Source organism: Pocillopora damicornis, chromosome 2, assembly GCF_964200805.1.
Source record: "Pocillopora damicornis chromosome 2, jaPocDami1.2, whole genome shotgun sequence".
Lineage (NCBI taxonomy): Eukaryota > Metazoa > Cnidaria > Anthozoa > Scleractinia > Pocilloporidae > Pocillopora > Pocillopora damicornis.
Window position 1 is genome coordinate 19,597,594 of NC_142671.1, and position 22,940 is coordinate 19,620,533.

The following is a 22,940-nucleotide window of genomic DNA, read 5'->3' on the forward strand; positions in this document are numbered from 1 at the left end:
CACATTTGTAATATTTTCCTAGTCTTTTTTATTTAGTGCAGTCTCAATATCTTGAACTGAGGGTGCATCTCTGGGAGTGACCTTGTGTAGCAGTACCACTGTAATGTAACCCTAGAGCTGATCTTGCACTCAATATTTGGACTCGGGCCGGAACCTGGAGTGTAGACTTGTATCAGTGTAACACTATAATTTTTATCCGGGATATATCTGAATAAGGCCTTGTCGCTGGGTGAAGAATTTTGTGTGTCTCGGAATATGTTTAAACGGGTTTATCAGAGTTGTGTAAACCTCTATTCAAGCAGATAGGAAATTTTTCTGTCTTGGTATTGCCTCATCTAAAGAGGAGATAGGGTTGGGAGAAGTCCTGAAGTTCAGCAAACCCGAGAAATTGTCGAGGGTTAGTATTAGTTGTGCGAATTCTTCCAGCCTACTAGATGCTTAGAACAGGCCATGTAGACACGAAAAAGTGTATCCTTGCTAATATGATCGAATTTTTCTCAAATTACTCACCATTCTTAAGCGTCATAATCGTGTTTTCGTTCAAGGTGAGGAGGAATATTTCAATTTAGACAAAATTCTACTAAAAAGCTTTAAAGAGCAGATTTAACATGTATTTTTGTGCTGCACCGTGCATACACTGGTCATAGTCAGCAGTATTTTAACAGTAAAAGAGGAATGAGACACTTCTACTTCCCATGTCATACTTATCGCGTTACCGCCGCTTCTGTTCCACGCTTTGCGCGAGATGGCTGCTGTTCGGTGCCTAGAATGAAAGGAGTTTTTAAGAACGATTTCCCTCGTTCTTTATTACTTGAGATGGTGGTTCGAGATTTACAAATAAAATCAGTCATCGTACTTTTTTAGGAGACACGAACTACGAACTACCCCAATATCAGTATAGATATTCTCAATACTGTTCTCTATACATTGATTTCTAAGGTGCTGAGGAGAACAATTTAAAAACCAAATGCATCTCTAGTTGGTTATCATTTCCTTCATTCTTGTGACCTTAACATTTGATTCATAAGCGTTAATGTGAGGAGAAATTAGATGCTGGTCACTCTTGAGGTTTAAAGGGTTAGGACTACATGCACATGTCAAGAGAATAAAAAGTTGGTTTCATTTCCTTTGCGTTTCGCAGGAAAAGGTGAAAGTCTGGACTAATAATTGAAATAAAAAAAACCAGTCTAACTTGAAAACCAAAACGAACCTTTAATTTTTGGTCTAAGTATTTCGCGAGTGCAGAATCTCAAGGACATAATGCCTAATGTCCAGTGGCGAAGCTTATAAAGGATTTTGGGCGGCCACTATTTTCTGACGTAACTTGGACAATGTTAGGCTGAAAAATATGACGTACTTGCTCGTTTGGATGGGGAAACCAGCCATTTCTTTCTTAGTAACGGGTCTCCAATACCAGGCACCTTTTTGGCACTATTGTACACCACTTTGATAATTTTATATTTTGAAGCGTGCCGGGAATTGTGTGCTTTTTCTACCGAAGAGGATTTTTTCTTCCTTAATTCGTTGATTCTGATAAAATATGTTTCACTTTGGTCATCTAGTATTTTTAAGTTGTGTCGCAAATCAGAAGCCGGATGTTGCCGCGCGAACAACTTAGACACCCACGAGTTGAAATATGCGTTGAGTCTGATCAATGCACGAAATTCTGCAATGACAAATTAAATTATGAATTGTTTCCTTCGTCTTCACTTTGCCAGCGGTATACATTGGTGTAATGGTAAGGTAAGTTCAAACTAGTGAGGATTCTAGTGGACTTTGACTTTATTACTTTATTTCTTTCTTAAACGGGGAGGTTAGCCGTGGCTGGGAAGGTGCGATTTAGGAATTTTTTTTAATTATTTTCTGAACTCACATTGTTTAAAAAACTTAGTTTTTTTGCAAAATTATTTTTTTTTTAACCTCTCCTTGGTGGCTGATTGTGCGCTCGCATGTTAAGGAAACATTCGAGGTCGCGCGCGAAACGTGTGTTTGTCCGCGCGCTCTGACCATTGTCACGTGGTAATGTTGACGTAAGCATACCGTCGCCATTTTGTAGGCTGGAGGAATCAAAATATCAGGGGATTTTCTTTCTTTTGAACGTTACCTTCAGCAGAACCGACCAGTTTGATCGTACCTCAAGTAAATAACTATTTAAAGATTTTTCTTTATTAGATTTAGTCCATATAAAGGGTTTATTATCCTCTTACTACTTCAGATAGTTCTACCGGCTCAAGTCCTGTGTACTAATCCATGTACAAGTGAGTATATTCTGTTCACTGAGTTTTAAACGGTTCGAATAGCAAGTGACATTTGAATAAGGGTACACTTTGAACCGGAAACCTTGCTTTTAAGGTTAATCTGAGTACCTTAATCAAAGACTCTACAGCTGAAGAAAGAATGGTATGGCGCTGTAAAGAAAAGAAAATGGCGCTTGTGGATGGTGATGGAACTTTCGTCCTCACGAAATGATATTCTGCGGTTGTTGTTTGGGTCAACTCTTGTCTGAAGAATTGAGGGTTTTACTCCGATGTCTTCCACACTAGAGGAGATTGATGGAAATTCTAACATCACGATCGATCTTGACGAAAAGGAATTGGATTCAAAATGCAGCGAGGAGGAAGTGCTTGTTAATGGTAATGGATGTGAAGACGATACAAATTTGAATGGCGATACAAGCGATAATCGGGATGAAAGCCATAATGTCAAGGCTCACAACTCGTTGTCTCCTTTAAATGGAATTACGCGCGGAGGAGATCAAGAGGTAAACTTTATTTTAGCAGAATATGAGCACACGAAAGGCGAACTTTCTAAATTGCAGACGGATTACAGATTGTCTTTGGAACGTGAGAAGAGTTTGTGTGAAAAACTGAAAGATTATCATGCAAAAGAGGACTCAAGTGGTGAAGACTTGAGCAGGATAAACGAAGACTTGAGGAAAAATTTAGACGCAGTTCTTGAGGAGTTAATATCCTCAAAAGACGAGCTTAAAAGGTAGGTTCATGTTATAAAATTTGTAGACTGAAAATGTCACGTTAGCAATACGTGGGGCCACACTTCCATAGTAGGGTTGTGTTTTTTCTCTGTTTGTAGACATGCTTCTAATGTTAATGTCTCCTTGCCTTAGGGCGATATTGTTTCATCCCCTTTATTTAATTGAAAACAACAAGCTACGCAAAACATAATTAAATCTATGTTCTTTGCTTTTAAAATTCCTCTTAATTCATTTCTTGGTCTGATTTCTTGCTGATTGGGTTTGTAAGGAAGTGAAGATGTCTCCAACTTTTTTAGCTCAGACAGAAGTCGTAATATCGTCAAACACATTGGCCTGCTTGCTTCAAAGAATCTTGGTCCAAAATTGAGAGTTGATCACATTGTTTGATCCAGAACATGATTTTGCTTACAAATGATCATGAATCAAATTACAAAGCATAAAACAGTATTTTGTTTGTGTTTGCCATGCACCTGCTGTACATTGTGTTACTTGATTATGTAATGACAAAGACCTGCTATATCTTGCTTCACCAGTCTCAAGATCAAAACATCACATCAATACATGCTCACTTCTTTCAACCAGTAATACTAATTGAAAGCAAATTATGAAGCTGGAAGAATTTGTTTTGTAGCCTATTCAACAATTTTGAGTTCATTTTGGTAATTTTCTTTTAAATACCACATAATATCTTAAGTTTTTTATAAAGAACAAACACTTTGCTTGATCTAATTGTGATTTTTAATAAAGAATAAGGCCATGATGCCAGTTGAAATATATGGAAATATAATTTTTTTAGATGTGTTTTGTCTTTGTCATTATTTCCAAGAAAAATGACAAGATCTCATAAATTGTAATAGCTAGAGGTTGATTGTTGCTGAATTTTGTAGTAGATAATGTTATTAGTATGTTCTTTTACCCCAAAGGCTAAATTTGATCCCATTCTATTATTTTCATCCCGAGTAGTTTCTGAAAAATCAAACAATTCTTGATTCCTCATGAAGTGATAGATCTTCATGCAGTGGTGAACAGCTGAAATTGTTATTGCTGCACTTTGAATGATATTCAGTTTAATCTAATTGTAAGTGGCAGTTTTTTTTTCTCATGAACTGTGATGCTTTGCTCTAACAATTTTAATTGAAATAGTTGTAATCATAAAAAATAACTGACAAGGAATTGATCTGTTTGGAAAGTGTAGAAGATAAAGAATTGTCTTCTGTATCAGAAACATTTCGGTTTAATCAGAATTGCAGATTGTAGGTAAGAGTAGCTGTCAAGTAATGATTTTGGTGTTTCTTTGTTCAACCATTTAGAGTTAAGGATAAGAATGATCAACTGGAGAAAGAACAGAGTAATCTAAATGCAGAAGTATCCAGGTTACAAGTTAGTGGAAATGAGGAAAGTGAAACACTTAGAAAGGCTAATCAGGAATTGGAACAAAAACTTCAAGAGAAGACTGAAGAGTTTGATGCTTCAAAAGAGAAACTCCATGCTCATGATCAGGCTGCAAAGAGAGCTATTGCAGCTTTGCAAAAAGAAATGGCTCTTAGAGTTGATCAGGTTAGTTGAAAAAAGGAATGACTATGTTAGTTCTCTGTATTCAATATATATATCTGAAGGTTGAACTAATCAATAAGACATAACTTTTCTGTGACTCTGAGTTTCACGCTTATGCCATCATCAGACAGATCATTATCTGTCTGATGATTGCATAAGCATGAAACTCAGAGTCACAGAAAAGTTCAGTCTTATTGATTCATTCAACCTTCAGATATACCATGCTCTGTGAACGCATTGAGCACTATACCGCAAGAATAGACCATAATCAAGATAAATATATATCAGTATTAAAATAAATGTTGTAATGAATGAGTCGCCAGTAATCAGATTCTTGTGTTTGTGCAAAGATTTCTGGGATTGCCACAGGGCAAACATTGCAACCTATTAGAATCAAATATATGGCAAAAGGTTATTTCAATGTTCAAAAAGTGATTTTGGATAGAGATCAGTGCTTTTTCACAACTGTTTTATCAGAAATGAATTTGGGTAATGTTGGTGAAAGGCTGGCATTTATTTAGTTTTTGTTTGAACAAATGTGAAATCTACCAATTATTTTTTCTCCATACACAAGGTTTATTGTGAAATTGACATCGCATAATGGTCCCAAAATTTAGAAATATTAGTTTTAAATCATTAAGAAATAACGTAATAAAGCCTTTTCAGTTTTATTTATGTGGGTTTAGTCTACATTGCTACTTTGTTATGAGCAATGAGAATGAACCAGTGTTGAAAATCAGCTCAAAAATAAACCCTGTCTTCTGTGATGATGGGTAGCTACAAATGGCTTAAGGAGGGATGCACAACTGAATATATGTCCACAGTTTCTGCTGGAGTTCCCATGATCTTACTTTTCCTGAAAAGATCTTCCTAGAAGTTTGAGGAGAAAAGTGGCTGCTCAAAAACTTTTGGATTTTTCTTAAACAAACTATCACTTGAATGCAGAGAACTAACATGGTCACTTACTCACTTGTTTGAAGGCAGGCTTATTCAACTGAATACAGTGTATCCAAACTTTCATTTAAGGAGAAACAAAGATAAATGAGATAAAAGAAAATGACTTAAGAAATCTTGGGACTGGGAAACCACCCCTGATTTCAGAAAATTTTGCAAGTCACTGAACTTTCAATTTCAAACTTTAATTCATAGCAGGATGCCTTACTACTATCTTATACCATGTTTTAGGTGACAAAGATGTATGAGGATGTACTCAAGGATAAAGATAACATGGGAACTAAATTAATTCAAGGAGAGGAAGAAAAGAAGAAACTGGCTAGAGAGAATGAACTACTGGCAAGAAAAGTTTCTGAAAATACAAAGGTTGGCATGAAGTTACTTTCCAAAGTTTATGTACATGTTTGTTTAGGTTCTTTTGTTGCCATGTACCCCCTGACCTTGCAAAACTTGCATACCTTTAGCTATATTGCTCATCTAACAGTTCTATCCCAATTCTTTACAAAGGAAATAGAGAAGTTCCGCCAGAAACTGAAGACAATGCAGACAGATCATGCTAAGTTACAGACAGCATATGATGACAGGGTAAGCAGTTGATGCTCTAAGTCTGTCAATTGTTGTAGTTGTAATGTCATGCCTGCTGTTAAGTTTCCATTATGCATCACATGGTGTCAATGATAATATACTGGACCCTTTTCGAGTTCCTGCTATGAACTGCTGGCAAGAAAAGTTTCTGAAAATACAAAGGTTGGCATGATGTTACTTTCCAAAGATTATTGCTTGGGTTCTTCTACGTGTGTAGCTCTTCTAAGAATGTAGTTCTTCTAAGTGTGTAGCTCGGCCAGAAGGAAGAGTTTTCCATCAGAACTCTAAGTTACCTTACAGTCTTTGATGGTCTTCTGTGATTCCAAATTTAGGTAAGATTTATTTTTGACTCTCTAGTATAGTTTTCTGGCTGATCTTGAACCATGCTCTAGGACAAGAGGACCTTAAAAGTTGGAATGCGTTAGACAGATGGTTTTTTCTCAACATCAGTTTCCTTACACCCCTTTCCAACCTAAAAGATGTCAGTTACAATACTGATGCATCTAAGTCTTCCATACAACTCCTTTTCCTTTACAGGGAAAGGAACTAAATGCTATTTTGAGGGAATCAGACAAGCTTACAGAGGAAGTGAATTCACAAGCAGTGAAAGTCAAGTGGGCACAGAACAAACTTAAAACAGAATTAGAGACACATAAGGTAAATAAACCAGTCTTATTCCTTTTTATTGTACATGGATGCTAGAGTTCATCCAGTTTCTGCAATATCAAGAGATATCTTGGGGGAGTACTGTTATTCCAGTTCAAATTACTCTCCAGCATTTTGACAAGTTTGATAAGTATTTAGATAAGTAAGTAAATTTTAATAAGCACTTATGGTACACTGAGGTGATGGAAGCTAGCTAAATATGTCAGACTAGCTGGCTTTTTTGCTCGTTTATCAACTCTTTTTTGATATCTCTGAGGTTCTGCTGAAAATTGATTCACAAGTACCCATTAACACTCCCACAGCCGTAGTTATATGTAGGAGTAGCAACACAATTATGCCAATCCAGGCTTTGATGGTGACCTTTCAATCTGGAGTCCAACCCAATAACTATTGGGTCACTGCATCTCCCAGTATCCATTGTTATGTACATGTAGAAATCATCCATGTTTGTGACATCAAACGCTTGTTCTCTCACATAGCATTTCATAGCTGATGGAGTTTTCATTTTTCTGTCTCCCCCTTTATTGAGTGTTGTGTACTCTGTCCACATGGTTTGAAGGAGTGCTAAGAACATTTTGCAAAAGGCTGGTTGAAAGTGTTTTTTGGACACTACTGTAGTGTTAATAGAGAAACATATATCCTTATATTTAGTGTGTTTTTGCTGTTTATTAGGAAACAAAAGCCAAACTTGCACAAGTAACACAGAAACTCAAAGAATCCAGAGAAGAAGGTCTTCAGATCAGGGCTGACTGTCAGGCTATGATAAAACAGTATCAGGTGAGATTTCCCTAATAACTTGTGTGTTACAAATGTAAAAAAAAAAGTTCTGTTAGCTGCAGTAATTTAGGGGATGAAATAAAGAACCACCAAATGTTCTGAGAGCAACCGATTCCCAAAAAAATTAGTGGATATTTAACATTGGCCTCTTAAATCAGTAAATGCATGGCCTGTTGTTCATGTTCTTATTGGTCATGTGTAAAATATTGACCCGTTAAACTTGTTCATATTATTTAGCATTATTTAACTTCTCCCTACAGTATAGTATATTATCTAGTAGACAGTTGTGAGAATTGATAAGCTTTTCAGCGAATGGGTTTTTTTTTAATACAACACCAAATTCCCTTAACTTGTTTGTCAGGAAATGTACAGCAACTAGAAGTGAGAACCAGATCCCAAACACCAATAGATTTGTAATAGGTGACAGCAACATGTGTTATTTTTTATCTTAAGGAATCTGAAGAAATGAGATCAAATTCTTTGGACAGCAAACTCAAAGCAAAAGAAGTTGAACTCAAAAGGCATGAGCAAGAAATTGCAGACCAGGATGAGGTATGAAAAAAATAATTATTTTATAATTGGATATGCTCCATTATTTTGTACCAATAATATGCAATACCTCAATGTCCAACAAAATTATTTGTTTAGGTCTAAGTATCTAAACAGCACTTTTTACTCTACCATATTCTGATACTGAAGGTTCACAAAATGAAAGTCCAGGAATTAGAGACATGGAAAGAACAGTGCAAGAAAAGTAAAGAAGAAGCAAAGGTCGTCAAAGAAAAGGTACAGTTCCAATCAGCTATTGTCAAAGTTTGATTTTATAAAATAATCCAACAGAGAACACAAAATTTGTGGAATTGAATAGTGTGTTCATGTTCAAGTTTTTCCCATTTGCCTGAAGAGAAGTTTGAGATAGCCATATGAGGCTGCCTTGTATTGCCAACTAGTAAACCTTTGACTAGTAAGGATAATAGTGGCAAAATTATGTTTAAAAATGTGGATGAAAATGTGGTTAATACAATCGTAAAGACATGGCATAAAGCAGTCTTGAATATAGCTAGAAGACAAAATAGCAAAATTAGCCAAGACTTTGGCTGTAGTGGTGAAATGTTCCATGTAAAAGAGTGGAAATGTAGCAAGGATAAGAAATTTATAAAATGAATGAAAAAGAGAGGCATTTCACACAGGAAAAGTAAAGCAAGTGGGTAGCGGCACAGAGTTTCAAAGGTATCTTGAGTTAGGAGTGGAGTACACTCCTTTGGTTCATTTTTTAAGCTCTAAGAGACTTGATGGCAAACAGCATTAACTTTGCAAAAGTACCATGAGTGAACAAGACTGTTACCTCCAGATGAAGCATAGATATTTCATTAAACAATTCACACATGCTTCTTCCTAAGAGCCATGAATATTCTTCCCAAAATTACAAATTTACTAAATGTAAAATTAAGTTTAGTTTCTCTAAACAGTCTTATCAAAAAAACATTTCTTCAGAGAAATAAATGAGAAATAAACACTCTATTGGAAATGATGTTTTCCTGCAGATAAGTGAGTTAGAGGAAAAAATCACACAGTATGCACTTAAGGTGGCAGAACATGAAAAGAGTGCCCTAATGAATATAAAGGAGCAGCAGAATCTTAAGAAAGAGCTTGAAGAGTGTCAACTGTACAAGGCAAAGTATGAGAGGTTAGTGCTAACGTGAATATTGTTAGTAAGTTAAGTTTGAAGTAATAAATTTGAACCCAAACCTCTATACTCTACTTTGCTCCTGGCCTTTTAACCCTTTAACTCTCATGAATGACCAAGAGAGAATTTCTCCTTACAATATCATGCAGTTGAGTATTGAGAATAAAGAGAAATATCAATTAGGGGATTACCAGTTGATCCACCACCAAACTCCCTGAAACAACATCTCAAGAATTGTATGGCAATCAGTGAGGATAATTACTAATGAGATCTTTAGAGCGAAAGGGTTAAATTAAGGTTAATTGTTCTGGCTCTCTCTTATCTCTAGTTCTGAATGAAATTTTTATTTTACAAAAATGTTGCATTCCTTGCAACAACATTACAGCAAAGCATCCAAAAATGTAGAGTAAACCAAGTAATGAATTTAACCACAATTCAGTGAATTGAATTGATTTTTAGCTGAAATGTGATGGTTGAATGCTGAGACTGTTACAGCTTCCTCACAATTTGTTTGTATCCAAAGATGAGTGCAAGTAATAACCATTGATACATAAAGTTGTGCACTAATTTTTACATTTGTACATATTATTTTCTAAACAGTGAAGTAGAGATGGTGAAGCAATTAACATCTGTGGAGAGTGAACAGAAGAAGACAATTGCTGACTTAGAAGCCGACATTTTAGCTTGTCATACCAAAGAATCAGAACTATTAGCATTCTCAGAGAAAATGACTGCTAAAAATGCTGAACTTCAATCTACAATCAGTGGCACCTTATCTAAGGTATTCATCAGACACTTTTGATCTTCTTGTCAATTCTGTTGTTCTCATTGCTGGTGCTTCTATTGCCACTATGATTTTTGTGGTTCTGTAGCTGGTGGCAATCTTGTTAAATTATGATGATTGCTGTGGCCAGTCAGGTGTTTCACTCTCTCTGAGGCTGTCTCTTTGTGCAGAAAGGGTTCACTGAAAACCAAATGAACAATTGTTGTTTGCTTCTTAGTCTTTGTTTTGTATTTTCTGCCATGTAGTCTTTGGTCCAAAGAGCAGCCAGCTTCCTTAATTATCACCCATGTTAAAGTGCATGTGTCTTAGTTATAAACTGATACAAATTAGTTTTCTAAAGTTTGCACTTCAAATGGCCCACAATCATTATGTTTGGATGCAAAATGAAGAAACTTGGTTTCCAACATGGAATCAAGTCTTGCAATATTAGTCTTCCTTAGAAAAATATTGTAAAAACCCTTTTTTTTTTTTTTTTTTAAACTACCATAATGATTCTTACAAAGTGACAACTTACCAAATGTGCCTTCATCAGATGTAAGTGATCAGTACTTCTGATGAGGGTCAGAGTTTTGGCTCAGAACTCTGAATTTTTTACATTAATTTATATTTTAAATGTCATGTACATTGACTGTGAATATTATGTGAACTGCTGAGTAATAAATGAATAGAAGGGTGATCAGTAAGGAACACAACTTAAGCAGTAGTGAAAGTAACACCCAAAAAAAAAATTAGGCCTGAACAAGATTTGAACCCATGGCCTCTGTGATACTGGTACAGTGCTCAATGTCATGTACATTGTTAACCAAAGTGAAGTATGTATTTGTCATTGAGTTATAAAATTGTAAAAAAGCTGAAGATGAGTAAACAGAGTTACTAACTCTGACCAAACAGGACAGGTCAAGCCATCAAAGAGACGTTTTTTATTCAGTTTATGCAAATAGTTTAATTAGTAAGCCTTGACTTGATGTTCTGGTCCCTATTTGTTTTAGCTTTAGTTCAAACATATTGAATGTGGACCACTGGCCAGAAGAGTGTGATTTCAATTATTCAATGATAGGGGTCACCCTCAGGAATTCTTAGAATCAGTCTTATCTAAATTCTTCGAGTGGTTCTCCCTTCTGATTTATTTCAAGAAGTTAATATGGGTTTCATGAGTTATTAGATGTTGTTTTTTCATGGGAGATGTTGTAGGTTTTGGTTTATACTTAACTTTAAATTGATATTTTAGTTTGTTAATCCAAAGCAGTCTAAAGCTAGAATCTTCAATATTTTTTAAGTCTGATCTTTGCCTTTGTTTTTTTGCTGAGTGAGAGTAATAACGTTTTTTTAACCGTGCATTTAGCTTGATGCCATTCTTCTTGACAAATCGAAATTGGAAGAACAGTTTGAGGAAGTGGATAAGACAAGAAAGGCACTGGTAGGTCTTGAAGTTTATGTGGTCAGATATTTTCATTTTGTGAAAAATTTTCTCATCAATTACTGGCAGATAGAATTGTAAATTGTGCTATTGAATATTGCACTATATAAGTATTAAATTATTAAATATTAAACTATCTTTTTTTGTCAGGAATTGTATACCCATCTTTCTTTTGTCTATTTAGAGAGAAGAATTGAAGGAGAAGACCTTAGAATATGAAAGTGAAATTGGATCTCTGAAAGGTCGTTTGGAAGAGAAATTAAAAGCTGGTAAGAGCAAGTCATAAGGAGACATTTAATTTGTGTAAAACAAACAACAGTTTGACTAATAAAAAAAGATGAGTAAAATAAAGAAAATAACGATAGTTAATACTTGCTTGAATAAGTATGAACTAAAAAAAGAGATTAATCCAAGTGTTTTAATGGTTGGTTTAGATTCCAATTCTCCCATTTAATACACATGGCCTCTTATATATTAGTATTGATTTGGTTTTTCTTGGGTTACTTCAAAGTACCACTATTTCCTTCTTGTGCTTCCTCATATATTTTAATTCAAATAACTCACAAATCTGTATACACTCTTGGCTTACTTCAAATCACTGGTTTTTAGCTGTTTATGTGCACTTGAGAAAAAACAGATTGATTTTGTTGCAGATTATATTAGTTTAACTTTAAATTTAACTTTTAACTTTTTGTTTCTTTGAACGGAAATTTATTGCAAAACTTTAAGTCTAATTCATTATTGACGAGTACACTGACACTTTCAAAACAAGAAGAACGAGAAGTGGTTTCTTTCATCTCTCTTCTTGTCCGCACCCAGCTTTGCTTTCCTTCTGTGGCCAGGGAAAAAGAGTGACCATGCAAATTTTCTAGACACTTTTTTTGTCTCACTTCAGTGTCAGACCTTGCTGCCTCTTTAGAGGAATCAAAAGATGAACTTCAGGTGGTGAAGAGAAAAAACACAGCCCTTATAAAGGTTAGTGTCAGTTCAAAGCCTTCAGCATTGTTCTTTATTCATAGTTCAAAGGGAGGAACAAGGCAGGGAGGTTTTTTTCAATTCTTGACAAAAAAAAGTTTGAAATTATATCTGCTTGATAGGATGTTTGACAGCATAAAAAATAAAAGCAATAATGATTGCTTTAATTGTATGAAATACTGTTGAAGAGGGCTAGCAGTAGTAAGTTTCATGCGAGATAAAGTAACTTTCATTTGAATGCTTAAAGTAATCCGCCAATCGTAAGTAAAATTTAAGCCAATGTTAACCTGCTGTTAATGGAGTAAATGAAGAAACAGGGGTTCTGTTATGTATAGTGTATAAGCTTGTTTCCTAATCTTGCAGGATCTAACTAGACAGTTGCAACAATCAAGAAAGTGAGTATGAAGCACATTTCAACAATGATCAGCTTAATTCAGACAAGGTTTTTTGTTGTTGCTGGAGATGAAAGAGAATCCATTTAATTTACTTACTTTTCCGCCCGTGATTGGCTTCTGAGATCAAAACCTTAGGGAACTGAGCGACATCTAATGAAATGCGTTTGTTGAGAGGGTAGTCTTAGTGTCTGGGTGAGAGTAGTCATGAAAAGGACTGTTGTAATTGGCAGTCATTAATGTTTCACCCTGCCTCGGATGATGATTATTCCACCTAATAGGTGGAATAATCATCATCCGAGGCAGGGTCAAGCGAGAACACGTTTTTCCACGTGCCCACATCCACGTTTCTTAGATTTTTTCAAGGAAAAAAATGTTGTTGCTGCTAAGGACTTAAGGACCGCAACATGATCAAAACAATCTTTTTTTCGAAAAATTTATTTTGTGCTTTACTAATCCTTTTTTTTTTTAGACAAGTAGAGAAGCTAGAATCGAATAATCTGGAATCCAAGGAAAATCTGAGTGAGGAATCAAAATCTTCATCCACCAATTCTCTGGATAAAATAGGCAGCACCTGTACAACTCCCACATCACTTTCATCTCCTACCTCGGCCACCTGTACCACCGATGGAGGGGTGAGTTTTGTTGTGATAACGTCTCATAGTCTGCTGGCTCTGAACTGCCGACGTTTACCTGTATTTGTCACCATAAATCAAAAACTAGCCTTGCCTCCTTGCCCCCTTTCCCCTCCCCCTCAGTGGATGAGATACCAGTCCATCACATTAGAAGTTAAATTTGAGTTACTTGAAGTACTGACTCTGCACCGAAGTTAGTGATAGAGTGTTTTTTTAGACCTTTTTGCGCTAAATAAATGACATAAACAATAGAAATGGAATTCTAGAAGTGATATATGAACTGACACTTGATTTGTTTCACCGTGTTAGTGGGTTGTAGTCAATGGATCCCAGTCATCGGTAGACCGGGTAAGGCTCGTGTTTTGTTTTTGCGTTTGTTTTTATTGTTTTCTTCCAGTTTCTGCCTATTTGTTTTATGCTAACAAGCTAGTGTGGATTTATTCTTAGGCTTCACTGGATGTGTCCAATGGTGACAATGTACAGATTTTAGGGCAGAAGGAGCTCCGCACAAACTCAGAGCTTGAGCCCAACAAAGCAGTACTTGTGGAACGTATCTGTAGACTGCAGAAGATCCACGCTAAAAAGAACGAGAAGCTAGAGTTCATGGAAGGACATGTTGCAGCCCTGGTTGAAGAGATTCAAAAGAAAAGCAAGTGAGTGACTACAACATCCCAGAAACGTAATTCTTTTTAAACTGAACCGTTTCGAGAGGACTTCTTGCGCGCCTAGCCCCATAGCCCCATAGCTATCAGCAATCCAAGTATGTTTGGTCGTCTCAAGATGGCAGCATGTCCATACTCAAAACTCTGTCTCGTCTGAAGTGTAAACTAGCGAACTAAAGTTACACCGTTTATTTAGTCTGAGTAGATGTTACTACTGAGTGGATGTTTCTAGTTTTTCATCGACTGGTTTATTTCTGTCGATTGGTCTGTTTATCTGCAGAATTATTCACTACTATGTGCTCCGAGAGCAAGCCGGAACACTTGCGCCACCTACGTCAGATCTGCATAAGGTGAGTCACTTTGCTTCAGGTTACAGTCTGTCTATCGATTTGTTGAACATTTCTTTTAATGGTGCTTGTCTTGGGTTAAGTGTTTGATGTGGTGCAGCAAGTGCTCTCCACAATTCATACGGAGTTTTCGTCTTTTCAAATAACTACTGAAATTAAGTTCTTACCTATTGAGTGGCGTAAAAGTGAAACAAAAATGAGCCCAACGACCAACCGATTATGAATAAACCAAGTAGCAAAAAAAGAAATTCGAAGTGAATAAATATAAATTATCCCAAGCGAAGGAAAACCTGATTGAACAAGTGGTGATTTGTCCAATTTCAGTCTTCAGTGCGAGGAACAGAATTTTAAGACCAATTACATAAGAAAAAAAAACAATAAAATCCGGAATTCCTTTAGATGGCGATTTGAAAAACTTCATAAACATGTTCAGACTTATCAATAACTGTGAAATTTCAATGATGGTTTATTGGACAGCCTGAAATGATCGAGTGAACAAGGCTAAACATAAAGAGATATTCAGAAAGATCGAGTATTAAAAAGCAAAGTATCATTGACTAAACAATCCTACTTAATCCAGCTATATTACAATATGAACAGTTATCTCGAAAAAGCAACCACAGAATAACGTGTTCATATTTGAATTTTTTTTTACCAACCTGTCAATAAGGACATATGTAAGGTAACTGTAAAAAAAAAATAAAAGTGTGTTATATTTATTGATTGGGAGATATACGCGCCCAATTGATATCTTCTTAGTCTTGCAATGAATGAGAAAATATTTGGAAACTTAAATAGCTAAGGATGTTCTCTTTCCGTAACGCTTGGCGATTCCTTCACTGCTACCATTTGCAGTTAAGGTGTAGTGAATTTTACACTTGCTGGTATCAAAAAAAAAACAGGGTACTGTCAAGACTGCTGAAAAAGGAGCTTTCTGCCTAGCGGAGGGTTTTGCTACTGTGTTTAAATGAAGTGTTTATGACGCACGACTGATACATCACACTAAACACATGTTTTCTCTCTCCCACTGTCTCTCTTACGAAAGGATGACAAGGACGGATCCTGTAAGCGCCCCTCCTCCCCATTCCTCGTGCGGAATAACTCACAGGTGCCTCAGTCCCTTCTCTCATAACAAAGCTAGGACTATCTTGTTTGAAACTGTGTGAAATTGAAGTTTATTTCAGTGATTCTTGGCCGTAGATTGCGCTGCGCTATTGAATAACTTCGGGGTTTGTCCCGTCCAAGATATTAAGCTTTATAGAACCCTGTCACAGTTACCAACTCGGTTGACAACTAACTTAAAAACTCTCCACTTGAACTGAGGTAAACTTAACCAGACTAAACTTAACTAAACGTAGTTCATCAGATAAAGATACGAAATGATTAAACATCGTTCTTTTCCCTCCTCTCGATCATCACTAATCCTCACATAAAAATGTGAAAATAATTAAATAAGCTCTTAAACTGTAATTATTTTTTTCGAAGTTGATCATTTTTTTAAGCGAAGTTCTCCTATAGTGCAACAACAATTATGCTTGGTTAGGGTTTCACTCTTTCCAGTTTAACGATGTTTGTTTCTTGTTTTGACATTCCTGAGATTTACAAGTTCAGCTGAACCTCCTTTTCGTGGTGGTAGATTATTTATTTTCTTGCTCTTTTGTCTTTAGGCCCAAGTGTCTCGTCACGGCGGAATCATGGCCTCTGTTTACTCGTCCAAAGCCGTCGACCCAGACATGACTCTAGAACTGTCTCTCGAAATCAACAAGAAACTTCAAGCAGTACTAGAGGACACAATTCTCAAAAACATTACTCTAAAAGTAAGTAAAGTATAGTCAAATGAAACAATCTATAAGAATTATTCGATCGTCTCGCGCTAATGTACTGCTTGCAGTCCTTATATATGTCCCGAGCTGTTTTAGCGTTTCCTCTGTTTGGTTGACAGGACGGTGCGAGTTTTGTAGACCAATTTGCATACTGCCGTGAGGCATAACCAACATTCGGTCTGGTGTGACCAACATTTCTTTAAAGAGTGGTGCCCTTTGACGCAAAAAATATGCGAAATTTTACGTCTTCAGTTCTACTTCAGTCCAAAAGTGTTTGCACGAGGCCTTGCCTTGACGTCTGCTCGCAAGCTTTGTCGAGGTTGACAAGAACAACGCTATTTTGAGAACCTAGAATATGATTACCGCCCATCATGCATACATCTAACAATAACTGATGGGATCAATGTTAGTGTCAAAGCAACTATGCACCTACACCCCCCCCCTCCCACCCAACAACAGTCAACTGATAAAAAGGTTGATAATTTGGTTTATCAACTGAGTTGATAACGTAAATTAGCCACCGTAAAGAGTTTCAAAACAGAGGTTTCGAGAGTTTCGAGATGCTGACGTACCAACCCGATTAAAGAGAATTCTAAACGTGAGCAAGATACTAACATAACAATCCAATGAAAGAGAATTCTAAAAGTACGCAAGATACTGACCTAACAATCCGATGACATAGAATTCTAAACTTGCGCAAGATACTAACACAACAATCCAATAGAAGAGAATTCTTGAAGTGCGCGAAAGACTGACGTAACAATCCTATGAAAGAGAATTCTAAAAGTGCGCAAGATAGTAACGTAACCAATAAAAGAGAATTCTGTACCAAATTATCTATTATTATTTAGTCATTTGATAACAAGGAAGGCTAGCGTTAGCTTAGAGGAGGGTTACGTGCACGGTTGCTCAGATACCGACGTCGATCCAACTGATGCATTCGTTTCCAAACTCTCTTTCTCCAGGAAAACCTTGACACCCTGGGAGACGAGATAACAAGACTCAATGAAGAACTGCAAAAGACAAGGAGAAGTAAAAGAACTTGATGTGGCGAAACGCTAAATGAAGAATGATGGACTGGAACCCAACAGGAGATCTTGTATCATCAGATCTGCTTTTAAGCGTTATTCATAATTATTGGATTTATCTGAATTTATATCTGGCTGATTACGGGAAGGAAACTTTTAATGAAACACTTTCGTTACGTTCCAGTAGAATCCACGCTAGGACTGCGTAAAATGCGCCACATGTCACCAGAAAGCTTTAAATACCAAAAAAATAAGAATTATAAGGTTGGAATTGAAATTATATTTATGGTATTCGAATAGAAAAAGAAAACTTAACGGTGTGGTGTGTGGTCGAGACGTATTAGAAGAAAAAGCAGTGCAAGCAAGAGGATAATCTCGGCCAAAAAGTGACTTACTCTTTGTTATTTTAGATTCAGTAAAATTATTTTTTTGTTATTTTAATGTAAGACTAACATAAAATCAGCATCCAAAAAGATCATGAAAGGAAAAGAAGTTCATAGTATTTTTATCTTTCTTGTCGGAAGATAGCGAAGTTATTTTGTCTCTAGAGGTGTAGGAGCGTCTGTAACAAATAGGGCAGCTTTCATATTGGCACCCATCCATTAACGTTAGAACTTTTAATGTCTGACCTTTTGTTTTTTGTTTTGTTTATGTTTAGAAAGTCACATCGTAGGGAGGTAAATTATCACGCACTTCCCCCTTCACACTCTGCTTAAATATGGGTCATGGGTATGTTAAAGTTGATGTAAATGGAAACGTCCAGGAAATTATAATTGATCAAGAAAGTTATAAATTACATTGTTTAATTAACAGGTTAGAATGTGTATAATATGTATATAAAGGCTTTGCGAATTAAAAATGTCTCTGTTAATTTGTGTTTTCTTCCGATGTAACCCAATTGGGGAAAAATTTGACATGGCTCTTGCAGTGTTCCACATTGTGGTCTCTCCGATAAACCTTGAATTTTTCCATTTATTTTCTTCCCTCAGATTCCTTTTCGTTGAGTTCGTACCTTCCTAAAGAAAGTTAAAGTTATTTTTACCTTGTTTCCAGGAAACTAGCACCTATGAATTTATTTTCTTTCATTGTTGGTGCCACCGCGGCCGATATAACGATCTTTAGCTTGATTTATTACATGCTCTGTTAGTTGCCATTAGACTCTTGGATGTGTGACACGTTGCCGATTTCCCGATTACCCTTCATTCTAATGTCGAAAGGTCCTCCATGGCAAAACCCAGTCCCGCTCGGACGAACGAAGTGCGCAAGATACTACCGTAACAATCTAATGAAAGAGAATTCTAAACTTACGTAAGATACTAGCGTAACAATCCGATGAAAGAGAACTGTTAACTTGCGCAAGATTAGTAACAATAATCCGATGAAAGAGAATTTTAAAAGTGCTCTTGATACTAACGTAACGATCCGATGTAAGAGAATTCTAAACTTGCGCAGGATGCTAACGTAACAATCCAATGAAAGAGAATTCTAAACGTACGCAGGATGGTAAGGTAACAATCCAATCAAAGAGAATTCTAAAAGTGCGCGAGATACTAACGTAACAATCCAATGAGAGAATTCTAAACTTGCGCAAAATGCTAACATAATCCAATGAAGGAGAATTCTGAAAGTGCGCGAGATACTAACGTAACAATCCAATGAAAGAGAATTCTGAACTTGCGCAAGATACTAACGTCACAATCCAATTACAGTTGATTCTTAAAGTGCGCGAGATTCTAACGCAACAATCCAATGAAAGAGAATTCTAAACTTTTGCAAGATACTAAAGTAACCATCGGATCTAAGAAAATATTAAAACTGCGTGAGAAAGTAACGTCAACCGTCAAAAGTCCTGAAAATTAACCATCGATCGTCAAAAGACGTTAAGAAACTCTTGCAACGTCTTCCAGCGGTTTCAATTACAACTATAGTTCCAGTCTCCACGCGGTTTTTAGCCTATTTAAATAGTTTTCGCGCTTAATTAGTTAATTTTTCCAAAATGTCTCTATGCTGATTTATTCCCGAGTTTTCGTTTTGAGCATGTATCCATTAACAACAGTAAAGTACGTTCTTGTTGTCCTCTCCCCGTTCACTGCTCATTTACTTTGTTTTTTAACATTGTAAATTACTGCTTCTAGATATCTTTCAGAAACCACTGGTAAAGTATGCTGATAATCTACCGATGCGTTCGTTACAATTTCTGACCGAGGATTACGCTGTTGGTCGTCTATTTGCCCGTTTCCTGGTCGTATCATTTCAACGGATTGACAAATAAACTGGTAAGAGACCGATGAATCTGATCATGCTGAAAAGAATGGACAGTTAAGTTCACACCTCGACATCGAAGGTGTCAATTACGAACAATATGGAGAAGAAATGCGGGTTTTTGTGATGTACGAACCGTTTTCTCAAAGAAGTTGAATTATTGCTGCAAAATCCTGAAAAAGGTCTCGAAAGGTTCGCTCGAAAAGAAAGGACGTTGAAGCTGCTTAAAATCACAGGAAGAATTTTGTTAACTCTCTGTCCAGTCTTAAGCAAAACAAAAATATGATCAACAGAAAGGAGCTTAATGAACGTTAACACAAATTTAAGCCATGTTGAGAGAAATTATGCAAGATCAGAATTAAATCCTGGAGCAGAACCATGGAATTCAGGTCTCCCACCGTGCGCGGCTGGAACAGACCGTGTTACACTTGAGCTACAAGGTCTACTTAGCAATAAGAAGATCAATAAGAAACCTCTGCAAATATTGGCACATTCCTTTCTGCTAATGCTTGAAACTCCTAAGAGAGAACTGATGTCCATTGATGGAAATCCATTGCATTGAATTTCTGGTGGTTTATCAATGAAACTATGAGGAGTCTTAGTGTACGAATTCTTAGAAAATCCACGATCTTAGTGGTTGGCGTCACGCATTCTGAGATAGTTTATCGTTCAAGTGTTATGAGGTAGAGATGAATAACGAAATATCACGTCGCAGGAATGCGGTCAACAACGCGGGATCAAGCGCGCAAGGCTTAAAATTCAGCGAAATTTTCTGAAAAAGCCTATTTCTGTGTTTTTAGGGAGGAAATTAATTTTGGAAAATATTCAGGGGGTACAAAGGTTTTTGGAAGTTGCTCTTTAAAGGAAAAGCAGCAACAGGAACAACGCGTCGAAGCACTAGAATGCAAACGAACTTCCCGCGCCACCTTCGCGCATGCGCAAATCTTACTCGCTTTAGCTTGTGTTAGAGAACGGCGGAACAGTTGACAGAAAAAAACAGGGATAAACATCTACATTTACGCCATCTGATTAATTATGGAAGGCTTATCCTTTTTGCCGAAGGAGTACTATATATATGAAGGGTTTTGATGATCGTAAGGAAGCATGTATTGGCTGGCTTGAAACCATAACACTTACGCCTTTGCATCGTTTTGTCTAGAGTGACATCTACAGCTTCTTTTGCACAGAGGTCTTGTGATTTCCTTCAACTCACTTGGCTAGACGGAATAAGAGGAAGTTAGAAATGTCTGTACGTACTGTGGAACTTCATTAGGTAAGTTTGACCAAACCTAGTAAAGAATAATTTGTTGGACGATGATGAGTGATTAGGGAAATGGTATGTAGCGACCTCGCCACTAGGCTAGGAAGACTCGCCACTAAGGTGCATGACCCTGCCACCGAGAACTAAAGAGTAGTTTACTTAACCGAGTATTTAGAAGTCGAAATATGAAAGCTAAGTTTCACTAGCTTGAGCTGACGCGTCATTCTAAAATACTGAATCAAACCGACTTGCGTAGTCAAACCAACAACTTGTCTTTATGTTAACATGTTGCCTCGTAAGTATTTTGATAAGATACGTGGCTAACAATGGGTTAAGGGATATTATTAAACATAAACAAAGTAACATGACTTCATTAGTTCAAATGATAGTATTTACAACTGCACTGAACACATTATTCATCCTAAGGGAACGGGGTCAAGTCCAAAAGCATACCCATTACTCAATGTAAAGGATGGTGAAGACTTATTCACATATTATTATTTGGTACTTTTTATGTTTTGGGTCAAGAATAAATGCTTTGTTGTGGAGCACTTTTTTTTTCTGTATGTTGACATCTGACCTTGGTTTTGAAGAGGATGGAAGGATGTTGATGATGATGATGATGGGTTTAGTTGCTCATTTGAGAGCCTGAGTGTTGCAATATGTCTTTCCAGTTCATTGGTCACATTTTTTGAAGTGAACCATAGCCTTCCTTACTCTTTATAGTCACTGAAATCAGTGTTCCACTGACACAAGTCATGTACTTGACTAATTTTACTTATGGCTTCTGCAAGATTTCAGAGCATTAAGTCACCATATGTCACCATTAATCATGAAAGGGAATCGAAATTAGACAATAAAATCCCACTACAAATGGAAAGGAGGATCTTAAGAGGCATGAAATTGGCAAATATTTTGAGTTATCAAATGTTCTCTTCAAATGACTCCATTCTTTCTATGCTTTGCCATTATTTGGGTCAGTTTCAAGAAATTCTGGACATAGTACTTTATCCATTGCTTGGTTGACAAATTGTTGTAATATAAAGACAACGTTGACCTTTCAAACTTAAGGTTTTATTGATTAATCTTTTACTAATGCATGATACACGAAAAAAAGGTGGATAATTACACTAAGTCAGCAATAAAAATGCAGCTCAGTGCAATTCAATACCATACTTTATTTAATGTAGAACATGCACTCAGGTATTTGGCTTAGCTTTGGCTTTCAAAGACTGCATAAGCTACTTCACAAGCATGCCACAAGGACATATAAAATAAATGGGCGAGTTGATAAAGAAATAGATGAAATAATAGATAGATATGATTATTAATCAGAGAATAGATATAAAATTATTTACTGTAGAATAGATATAAAACTATTTACAGTATAAGTAAAACTGTCTACGATAGAAATAAAACCATTTACAATTTGAAATAAAGTCATATGTGAATAAAAACCTCAACAAGAAAAGAGAAATTCATGGATATTTAGGACTCAAATGATATCAGCTAAACTATTCCAATGCTTGGGTGCCTTATGCCAGGACTTAAGTTTGAACCTACTCTGGCATTGTTATTGTTCTTTCCTCTTAAGGTATATGTTATTTCTCTTGGTGATATTAACTCACACAGACTTCAGATTTGTGTTGTGACTTACAACGAATTGTATCATACCTTGTTTTTTGCGAGGTTTGTTTGCAACTTCTTATTTACACTCTTTATAGCGGAGTTCATTCTGTCCTTTATATGGACATCAGTGGAATTGTTTTTATTTAGCATCATGATACAAGAATTAATGAGGATTGTAACAAAAGTCCTCAGGATTTGCAAGGCTACTGTGGTATATTTTTTTGTCCTGCAAGAAATCAAGCAAAATCCTGTGTAGTTCAGGAGTTGTTCATTCTGCTGTTGATATTCATCTCTTCTTCTGTGGTACTGAGGTGCAGCTGAGCCACCATCTTCATTAGTCTAACAAATTTTGTTAAAAACATATATCTTGCGGCTGCTGCATCTTCTCCTCAAGAAGCTGAATTTCTTCATCTTTATCAAGCTTCAACTGTTTGCAGGAGATCTTGATGCAGCAAGGAGTTGGTGATGGATCTTTAATTTTTTAACCATTCTTTCAGATAAGTTACTTTG

The 22,940-nt window shown here is 36.3% G+C and overlaps 1 protein-coding gene across 4 annotated transcripts; it reads left to right on the top strand.

The window, feature by feature from the left end:
• Window positions 1–2,007: 2,007 nt before the first annotated feature.
• LOC113673676 (coiled-coil domain-containing protein 186) lies at window positions 2,008–18,149 on the top strand. 4 transcript variants are annotated; one of them, XM_089196673.1, is made up of 23 exons: window positions 2,028–2,139; window positions 2,216–2,258; window positions 2,353–2,991; window positions 4,303–4,549; window positions 5,732–5,866; window positions 6,008–6,085; window positions 6,623–6,742; window positions 7,424–7,528; window positions 7,982–8,080; window positions 8,228–8,314; window positions 9,073–9,215; window positions 9,816–9,996; window positions 11,342–11,416; window positions 11,601–11,685; window positions 12,312–12,391; window positions 12,755–12,786; window positions 13,256–13,418; window positions 13,728–13,766; window positions 13,866–14,071; window positions 14,361–14,430; window positions 15,473–15,535; window positions 16,095–16,244; window positions 17,216–18,149. In XM_089196673.1, the coding sequence occupies exons 3-23, from the start codon at window positions 2,528–2,530 to the stop codon at window positions 17,294–17,296; spliced, it is 2,703 nt and encodes a 900-aa protein (XP_089052799.1). In that variant the 5' UTR covers window positions 2,028–2,139; window positions 2,216–2,258; window positions 2,353–2,527; the 3' UTR covers window positions 17,297–18,149. The 4 variants fall into 4 exon arrangements, with proteins under 4 accessions (XP_089052798.1, XP_027045890.2, XP_089052799.1 ...); XM_089196675.1 differs by lacking the exon at window positions 15,473–15,535; XM_089196672.1 differs by having other exon boundaries at window positions 2,008–2,991.
• Window positions 18,150–22,940: the final 4,791 nt, after the last annotated feature.